The sequence below is a fragment of the Molothrus ater genome, unplaced genomic scaffold (genome assembly GCF_012460135.2).
Source record: "Molothrus ater isolate BHLD 08-10-18 breed brown headed cowbird unplaced genomic scaffold, BPBGC_Mater_1.1 matUn_MA100, whole genome shotgun sequence".
NCBI lineage: Eukaryota > Metazoa > Chordata > Aves > Passeriformes > Icteridae > Molothrus > Molothrus ater.
The window spans coordinates 209,245-219,244 of NW_023416561.1; the positions used below are offsets into that span (position 1 = coordinate 209,245).

Consider the following 10,000-nt stretch of genomic DNA (forward strand, 5'->3'; position numbering starts at 1 on the left):
CTCCCATTTTTGTCATTTTTCCCTCCCAATTTTGGGGTTTTCCCCTCCCTATTTTTGGGATTTTTCCCTCCCAATTTTGGGATTTTCCCTCCCATTTTTGGGGTTTTTCCCTCCCATTTTTGTCATTTTTCCCTCCCAATTTTGGGATTTTTCCCTCCCATTTTTGGGATTTTTCCCTCCCATTTTTGGGGTTTTTCACCCCGTTTTTGGGGTTTCTCCCCCCGTTTTTGGGGTTTCTCCCCAGGCTGACCGAGGAGAGCCGCCGGATTTTCGGGGAGCTCGGCAGCGCCGTGGCCAAAGATTTGGGGTTCAGGGACAGTTGGGTGTTCCTGGGGGCCAAGGGGGTGCAGGACAGGAGCCCCTTCGAGCAGGTGGGAAATGGGGGGGGGTGGGGGCGTTTTGGGGGGTCCTGAGGGGATTTTGGGGGGTCCTGAGGGGATTTGGGGGGGTCATGAGGGGATTTTGGGGGGATTTGGAAGGAATTTGGGGGATTTTGGGGGGGATTTGGGGCATTTTGGGGGAATTGGGGGCATTTTGGGGGGATTGGGGCGTTTTGGGGGGATTGGGGCGTTTTGGGGGGATTGGGGCGTTTTGGGGGGTCCTGAGGGGATTTTGGGGGGATTTGGGCGCTTTAAGGAGATTTTTCAGGGATTTTGGGGTGTCCTGAGTGGATTTGGGGGGAATTTTGGGGGGGATTTTTGGGGGATTTTGGGGGGATTTGGAGGATTTTGGGGGGGATTTGAGGGATATTTGGGGATTTTGGGGGGATTTTGGGGCGATTTGGAAGGAATTTGGGGGAGGATTGAGGCATTTTGGGAGGATTTGGGGATATTGGGGGGGATTTTGGGGGATCTCCAGGGTTTGAGGAGATTTTCAGGGATTTTGGGGGGTGGTCTGAGTGGATTTGGGGGGTATTTGAGGCATTTTGGGGGGATTTTAGGGGGGGGATTTTGGGGGATTTGGGGGATTTTGGGGGGATTTTTGGGGGGATTTGGGCGCTTTAAGGAGATTTTTCAGGATTTTGGGGTGTCCTGAGTGGATTTGGGGGGAATTTTGGGGGGATTTGAGGCATTTTGGGGCAATTTTGGGGGGATTTGGGGGATTTTGGGGGGGGATTTTGGGGGATATTTGGGGGGATTTGGAAGGAATTTGGGGGATTTGAGGCATTTTGGGGGGATTTTAGGGGGGGATTTGGGGGATTTTGGGGGGATTTTGGGGGGGATTTTGGAGGATTTGCGGATATTGGGGGGGATTTTGGGGGATCTCAAGGGTTTGAGGAGATTTTCAGGGATTTTGGGGGGTCCTGAGTGGATTTGGGGGGGGATTTGGGGAATTTTTAGGGGATTTGGGGGGTGGGGAGGGGATTTTGGGGGCACCTGAGTGGATCTAAGGGATTTGGGGGGATTTTGAGAGGATTTGTGGGAATTTGAGGGATTTTGGGGGGGATTTGAGGGATTTTGCAAGATTGGAGAGGATTTTGGTGGATTTGAGGGATTTAGAGGGAATTTTGGGGGGGATTTGGGGGGGCTGGGGGGATTTGGGGCCTTTTCAGGGGATTTTGGGGGGTTTGGGGTGTCCTGGATGGATTTGGGGTGATTTGAGGGGGATTTGAGGGATTTTGGGGGGTCCTGAGTGGATTTGGAGGGATTTGAGGGGATTTTGGGGGGATTTGTGGGGATTTGTGGGGATTTTGCAAGATTGGAGAGGATTTAGGCGTCTTTGAGGGATTTAGAGGGAATTTTGGAGGGAATTTTGGGGGGTTTCAGGGGGATTTGGGGATTTAGAGGGAATTTTGGGGGGGTTTCAGGGGGATTTGAGGGATTTAGAGGGAATTTTGGGGGGTTTCAGGGGGATTTGGGGATTTAGGCCCAGCTCAGCATTTCCGTCTGGGCACTTCAGGGGTTCGGGGGGGTTCCCAAAATCCCCAAAGGACCCCAAAGCGACGCCGAGGCCGCCCCGTTTCCGCAGCACGTCCGGAACAGCCGCGGCTCCAATAAATACGAGGGGTGGCCGGAGGCGCTGGAGCTCGGGGGCTGCGTCCCCCAGAGGCCCCCGGGGTGACCCCGAAACCCCACGGGGACCCCGGAACCGCCGGGGGGGGCCCCGAGCCCCCCTCGTTTATGGGATCCCCCCCCCGCCCCCCAAAATGGCCCCAAATAAACTCGGGGTGGTTCCGGAGCCCGAAGGATTTGGGGGGTTCGGCCCCACAAGGGAGGGGAGGGGGGAACGCGTCCGGTGGGCCACGCCCCCTTCATTGGCCACGCCCCCTTCAATGGCCACGCCCCCTTCATTGGCCACGCCCCCTTCGTTGGCCACGCCCCCTTCAGGGTTCCCCGGCAACGGCGCCGCCTTCTTATTAGCATAAACCCCGCCTTTATTCCTCATTAGCATATGCTGCGCTTTCTTATTAGCATAAACCCTGCTTTATTCCTTATTAATGCATACCCCGCCCCCTCATTTGCATAAACCTCGCCTTTATTCCTCATTAGCATACGCTGCGCTTTCTTATTAGCATAAACCCTGCTTTATTCCTTATTAACATAAACCACGCCTTCTTATTAGCATAAACCCTGCCTTTATTTCCTCATTAGCATACGCCGCGCTTTCTTATTAGCATAAACCCTGCCTTATTCCTTATTAACGTATGTCCCGCCTCCTCATTTGCATAAATCCCGCCTTTATTTCCTCATTAGCATATGCCGTGCTTTCTCATTAGCATAAACCCTGCTTTATTCCTTATTAACATAAACCCCGCCCGCTACCTCATTACCATATATCCCGCCTCCTCATTTGCATAAACCCCGCCCACGCGCCTCGGGGCCGCCTCCTTTGGGGTCCAGGGGCTCCTCATGGAGATCCAGGGTCCCCCAGTGTGGGGGTCCTGCCCCACAAGTTTGGGGGTCCTGCCCCACAAGTTTTGGGGTCCTGCCCCACAAGTTTTGGGGTTCTGACCCCACAAGTTTGGGGGTTCTGCTGCCCAAGTATTGGGGTTCTGCCCCATAACTGTTGGGGTTCTGCCCCCATAATTTTGAGGTCCTGACCCCACAATTGTTGGGGTTCTGCCCCATAAGTGTTGGGGTCCTAAACCCCCCCAGTGTTGGGGTTCTGCCCCATAAGTGCCAGGGGTCCTGCCCCACAAGGGTCAGGGGGTTTTGCCCCATAAGTGTTGGGGTTCTGCCCCACAAGTATTGGGGTCCTGCCCCATAAATGCCAGGGGTTCTCACCCCCCAGTTTGGGTTCTTGCCCCATAAGTGCCAGAGGTCCTGCCCCATAAGTGTTGGGGTCCTGACCCCACAAGTGTTGGGGTTCCGTCCCCCAAATTTGGGGTTCTGCCCCATCACTGTTTGGGTCCTGACCCCTCAATGTTGGGGTTCCGACCCCATAAATTTTGGGCTCTTGACCCCACAACTGTTGGGGTCCTGATCCCCCACGTGTTGGGGTTCTGCCCCATAAGTGCCACTGGTCACAACCCCACAAGTGTTGGGGTTCTGCCCCATAAGTGCCAGTGCTCATGACCCCACAAGTGTTGGAGTTCTGAGGGCCCCAAACTGTTTGGGCTCTGCCCCACAAGTGTTGGGGTCCTGACCCCCCCAATGCTGAGGTTCCAACCCTCCAAGTTTGGGGTCCTGCCCCATAAGTGTTTGGGTTCTGCCCCCCAATATTGGGGTCCTGACCCCCCCCAGTGTTGAGGTTCTGACCCCCCAAGTTTGGGGTCCTGACCCCACAACTGTTTGGGTTCTGCCCCACAAGTGTTGGGGTCCTGACCTATAAGTGTTGAGGTTCTGACCCCAAGTTTGGGGTTCTGCCCCATAAGTTTTGGGATTCTGCCCTACAACTGTTTGGGGTCCTGCCCCATAAGTGCTGGGGTTGTGCCCCACAAGTCTGGAGATCCTGACCCCATAAGTGTTGGGGTCCTGACCCCACAAGTTCTGGGGTTCTGCCCTGTAACTGTTTGGGTTCTGCCCCACAAGTGCCAGGGGTTTTGCCCCCCAAATATTGGGGTTCTACCCCATAACTGTTGGGGTTCTGCCCCCCAAATGTGGGGATTTTGCCCCATAACTGCTGGGGTTGTGCCTCACAAGTGTTGAGGTCCTGACCCCACAGGTGTTGGGGTTGTGCCCCATAAGTGTTGGGGTTCTGCCCCCCAAGTTCGGGGTCCTGACCCCACAAGTGCCAGGGGTTCTGCCCCACAAGTGCTGGGGTTTTTCCCCCGAAGTTTTGGGGTCCTGACTCCCCCAGTGTTGGGGTTCTGACCCCATAACTGTTTGCGTCCTGGCCCCACAGGTTCTGGGGTCCTGACCCCACAAATGTTGGGGTTCTGCCCCACAAGTGTTGAGGTCCAGACCCCACAGGTGTTGGGGTCCTGCCCCATAAGTGCCAGTGGTCCTGACCCCACAAATGTTTGTGTCCTGCCCCACAAATATTGGGGTCCTGAGCCCCCAGTGTTGGGGTCCTGCCCCATAAATGTTGGGGTTCTGACCCCCAAGTTCAGGGTCCTGACCCCACAAGTGCCAGGGGTCCTGCCCCACAAGTGTTGGGGTCCTGCCCCACAAGTGTTGGAGTCCTGACCCCATAAATGTTGGGGTCCTGCCCCCCAAGTTTGGGGTTCTGACCCCATAAGTGTTGGGGTTCTGCCCCACAGGTGTTGGGGTCCTGCCCCATAAGTGCCAGTGGTCCTGACCCCACAAATGTTTGCGTCCTGCCCCACAAATATTGGGGTCCTGAGCCCCCAGTGTTGGGGTCCTGACCCCACAGGTTCTGGGGTCCTGCCCCACAAGTGTTGGGGTTCTGCTCCCCAAGTTTGGGGTCCTGCCCCACAAGTGTTGAGGCCCTGACCCCATAAATGTTGGGGTTCTGCCCCCCAAGTTTGGGGTCCTGCCCCATAAGTGTTGGGGTCCTGACCCCACAAGTGTTGGGGTTCTGCCCCCCAAGTTCGGGGTCCTGCCCCACAAGTGCCTGGGGGCAATTAGAAGGTGCAGGTGAGAATTAATTAGCCAAAGGTGGGTTTAATTGGTCCTGGTTAACAGCGCGTTAATTGATCCCTTGATTTGCATTAATCATTAATTGCTCCCGTGGGGGGAAGGGATAATGAGGAACTAATTAAGCTTTGGGGGCTTGATTGGGGGAGGGGGAGCTTTGGTCCCAGCTGCGGGGGTTGGGGGGCCCAGGGGGGATCTATGGGGCCCAGGGGGGATCTATGGGGCACAGGGGGATCTATGGGGCACAGGGGGATCTATGGGGCAGGACTGGGGGGCCCAAGGGGGTCTATGGGGCAGGGTTGGGGCTCTATGGGGCACAGGTGGATTATGGGGCAGGACTGGGGGGCTCTATGGGGCAGGTTTGGGGGGGTTATGGGGCTCACCCCCAGCCCAGAGGTGTTTTTGGGGGGCTGGAGTGTGTGTGGGGTCTGTGGGGCAGGATTAGGGGGGTATATGGGGCAGGATTGGGGGGTCTATGGGGCAGGGTTGGGGCTCTATGGGGCAGGACTGGGGGTTCCATGGGGCCCAGGGGGGTTTTTGGGGCAGGAATGGGGGGGCTCTATGGGTTAGGGGGGGTCTATGGGGCAGGAATGGGGGGTCCATGGGGCCCAGGGGGGCTCTATGGGGCAGGGTTGGGGGGGTTATGGGGCTCACCCCCAGCCCAGAGGTGTTTTTGGGGGGCTGGAGTGTGTGTGTGGGGTCTATGGGGCAGGATTAGGGGATCTGTGGGGCAGGATTGGGGGCTCTATGGGGCAGGACTGGGGTGATTACAGGACAGGGAGGGGTCCCACGGGTCTCCCCCCAGCCCAGAGCCCTGCAGTGGTTTTGGGGGTCAGGGGTGGGGTCTCTGCCCCATAGATCCCCCCATGGATCAGGATTGGGATCTCTGCCCCATAGATCCCCCATAGATCAGGACTGAGGGGTCTCTGCCCCATAGATCCCCCCATGGAACAGGACTGAGGGGTCTCTGCCCCATAGATCCCCCCATAGATCAGGACTGAGGGGTCTCTGCCCCATAGATCCCCCATGGAGTGTTTTTGGTGGCCATGGGTCAGGATTGAAGGGTCTCTGCCCCATAGATCCCCCATAGATCAGGACTGAGGGGTCTCTGCCCCATAGATCCCCCATGGAGTGTTTGTTTTTGGGGGCCATGGGTCAGGTCTGGGGTCTCTGCCCCATAGCTGCCCCATAGATCAGGATTTTTGTCTCTCTGCCCCATAGATCAGGACTGGGGGAGATCTATGGGTCAGGACTGGGGGGTCTCTGGGTCTCTCTGCCCCATAGATCAGGACTGGGTCTCTCTGCCCCATAGGTGCCCCATAGATCAGGATTGGGGGGGATCTGTGGGTCAGGATTGGTCTCTCTGCCCCATGGATCAAGACTGGGGGGGGTCTCTGGGTCTCTGCCCCATAGATCAGGATTGGGGTCTCTCTGTCCCATAGATCAGGATTGGGGTCTCTTTGCCCCATAGATCCCCCATAGATCAGGACTGGGGTCGTCTCTGCCCCATAGGTGCCCCATAGATCAGGATTGGTGGGATCTATGGGTCAGGATTTTTGTCTCTCTGCCCCATAGATCAGGATTTTTGTCTCTCTGCCCCATAGCTGCCCCATAGATCAGGATTTTTGTCTCTCTGCCCCATAGATCAGGATTTTTGTCTCTCTGCCCCATAGATCAGGTCTCTCTGCCCCACGGCTCCCGGTGGCTCAGGGCGCGGGGGGCGGCACCCACCGGTAGGTGCCCTCGTACAGGAACCCAGCGCGGCGCAGCAGCGCGTCCGCCTCGGGGGGACCCCGGCTGGGAACGGGAGCGGGGTCAGGGCAGCGCCGGGACCCCAAATACCCAACGGGACCCCAAAATATCCAATGGGAACCCCAAATACCCAACGGGACCCCCAAATACCCAACGGGACCCCAAATACCCAATGGGAACCCCAAATACCCAACGGGACCCCAAATACCCAACGGGACCCCAAAATATCCAATGGGAACCCCAAATACCCAACGGGACCCCAAAATACCCAACGGGACCCCAAATACCCAACGGGACCCCAAAATATCCAATTGGAACCCCAAATACCCAATGGGAGCCCAAAATACCCAACGGGACCCCAAATACCCAACGGGAACCCCAAATTCCCAATGGGAACCCCAAATACCCAACGGGACCCCAAATACCCAACGGGAACCCCAAAATATCCAATGGGACCCCAAATACCCAACGGGACCCCAAAATATCCAATGGGACCCCAAATACCCAACGGGACCCCCAAATACCCAACGGGAACCCCAAATACCCAACGGGAACCCTGGGAACCCCAAATACCCAACGGGACCCCAAATACCCAACGGGAACCCCAAATACCCAACGGGAACCCCAAATTCCCAATGGGAACCCCAAATACCCAACGGGAGCCCCAAATACCCAACGGGACCCCAAATACCCAATGGGACCCCAAATACCCAATGGGAACGCCGGGAACCCCAAATACCCAACAGGACCCCCAAATACCCAACGGGAACCCCAAATACCCAACGGGAACCCCAAATACCCAATGGGAACCCCAAAATATCCAATGGGAACCCCAAATACCCAACGGGAACCCCAAATACCCAATGGGAACCCCAAAATATCCAATGGGAACCCCAAATACCCAACGGGAACCCCAAATACCCAACGGGAACCCCGGGAACCCCAAATCCTCAATGAGAGCCCCGGGAGCCCCAGAACCCAACGGGACCCCCCCAGATCCCCAAGGGAACCCCAGGACTGCCCAAATCCTCAGTGAGACCCCCCCAAAAATCCCCATTGGGATTCCCAGCCCCCCCAGGTGCCCCCAGGACCCCCCAGGTGCCCCCAGGACCCCCAGCCCCCCAAATTCTGCCCCGTTGCCCCTCAGGGTGCCCCCCAGGCACCCCCAAAGCATTTTATATCTGCCCCCAGGTGCCCCCAGGTTCCCCCCAGGTTTCCCCCAAGGCCCACCAGGTTCCCCCCAGGTACCCCCAGGTCTCCCAAACCCCCCCATGTGTCCCCCAAACCCCCCCAAACCCCTCCAGGTTCCCCCCAGGTTCCTCCCAAACCCCCCCAGGTGCCCCCCAGGTGCCCCCCAGGTGTCCCCAAGCCTGCCCAGATGCCCCCCCCGGTTCCCCCAGGTGCCCCCACTCTCCCCCCAAACCCCCCCCAGGTACCCCCAGGTTCCCCCCAGGTTCCCCCCAGGTTTCCCCCAGTCCCCCCCAGGTGCCCCCGGGTACCCCCAGGTGCCCCCGAGGTTCCCTCCAGGTTCTCTCCAGGTGCCCCCAGCCCTCCAAGACCCCTCCAGGTGCCCCCAGTCCCCCCCCCAGGTGCCCCCCAGGTGCCCTCAGTCCCCCCTGAGGTTCCCCCCAAGGCCCCCCAGGTACCCCCAGATGCCCCCAGGTGTCCCAAACCCCCCTCCAGGTTCCCCCTGGTGCCCCCCCAGGTACCCCAGTTCCCCCCCAGGCTCCCCCCAGGTTCCCTCCAGGTGCCCCCCAAACCCCCCCAGTCTCCCCCCAGGTACCCCCAGGTACCCCCAGGTGTCCCAAACCCCCCCAGGTGCCCCCAGGTGCCCCCCAGGTGTCTCCCAAACCCCTCCAGTCCCCTCCAGGTGCCCCCCAATCCCCCCCAATCCCCCCAGGTACCCCCCAGGTGCCCCCCAATCCCCCCAGGTACCCCCCAGGTGCCCCCCAATCCCCCCAGGTGCCCCCCAGTTCCCCACCTGCCGTAGCTGTAGGGGATCGGGCGCTGCCGGCTCTGCTCGATCTGGTGCAGCAGAGGGGTGAAAATGCGCCAGGCCTCGCGCAGCTCATCGCTGCAGGGACACCAAAAACCCCAAAAATCACCCAAAAATGACCCAAAAACCCCAAACTGACCCAAACCCGCCAGGCCTCACGCAGCTCATCGCTGCAGGGACACCAAAAATGTGACCAAAAACCCAAAAAACTGACCCAAAAATGATCCAAAAACCTCAAAAATGACCCAAACATGACCCAAAACCACCTGGGACACCCCAAAACTGACCCAAAACTGACCCAAAAACCCCAAAACTGACCCAAAAACCCCAAAACTGACCCAAACTGACCCAAAAATGACCCAAAACTGACCCAAAAACCCCAAAACTGACCCAAAACTGACCCCAAAACCCACCTGGGCACCCCAAAACTGACCCAGGGCTCACCTGGGCACCCCCAGACTGGTCCCAGCATCTCCTCCAAACTGGTCCCACCTGTCCCCTCTCACCTGTGCCCAGGTGTCCCCGGGTGTGCCCAAGTGTGCCCGGGTGTGCCCAGGTGTGTCCCCAGGTGCCCCTGTCCCCTCTCACCTGTGCCCAGGTGTCCCCAGGTGTGCCCAGGTGTGCCCAGGTGTCCCCAGGTGTCCCCAGGTGTGCCCAGGTGTGCCCGGGTGTGCCCAGGTGTCCCCAATGTCCCCAGGTGTCCCCGGGTGTGCCCAGGTGTGCCCAGGTGTCCCTGGGTGTCCCCGGGTGTGCCCAGGTGTGCCCACAGGTGTCCCTGTCCCCTCTCACCTGTGCCCAGGTGTCCCCAGGTGTGCCTAGGTGTGTGCCCAGGTGTCCCCAGGTGTCCCCACCTGGCCCCAGGTGTGCCCAGGTGTCCCCGTCCCCTCTCACCTGTCCCCAGGTGTCCCCAGGTGTGCCCAGGTGTCCCCAGGTGTGCCCAGGTGTCCCCAATGTCCCCAGGTGTCCCCAGGTGTGCCCAGGTGTGCCCAGGTGTCCCCAATGTCCCCAGGTGTCCCCAGGTGTGCCCAGGTGTCCCTGTCCCCTCTCACCTGTGCCCAGGTGTCCCCAGGTGTGTCCCCAGGTGTGTCCAGGTGTCCCCAAGTGTCCCCAGGTGTCCCTGTCCCATCTCACCTGTCCCCAGGTGTCCCCAGGTGTCCCCAGGTGTGTCCCCAGGTGTGTCCCCAATGTCCCCAGGTGTCCCCAGGTGTCCCCGGGTGTGCCCAGGTGTGCCCACAGGTGTCCCTGTCCCCTCTCACCTGTGCCCAGGTGTCCC

The 10,000-nt window shown here is 59.0% G+C and overlaps 2 protein-coding genes across 2 annotated transcripts in view; both read right to left on the reverse strand.

The window, feature by feature from the left end:
* HUWE1 (HECT, UBA and WWE domain containing E3 ubiquitin protein ligase 1) overlaps positions 1 to 2,385 on the reverse strand; it is a 53,501-nt gene extending 51,116 nt beyond the window's left edge. The window contains exon 1 of the mRNA XM_036405493.2: positions 2,229 to 2,385. Within this exon, the coding sequence (XP_036261386.1) occupies positions 2,229 to 2,385 (157 nt within the window). The remainder of the gene's footprint in view (positions 1 to 2,228) is intronic.
* Positions 2,386 to 4,986: 2,601 nt separating this feature from the next.
* The window catches only part of G6PD (glucose-6-phosphate dehydrogenase), a 23,017-nt gene continuing 18,003 nt past the window's right edge, over positions 4,987 to 10,000 (reverse strand). The window contains exons 12-13 of the mRNA XM_036405502.2: positions 8,713 to 8,805; positions 4,987 to 6,776 (exon numbers count right to left, since the gene is read on the reverse strand). Of these exons, the coding sequence (XP_036261395.1) occupies positions 6,686 to 6,776; positions 8,713 to 8,805 (184 nt within the window). The 3' untranslated portion in view covers positions 4,987 to 6,685. The remainder of the gene's footprint in view (positions 6,777 to 8,712; positions 8,806 to 10,000) is intronic.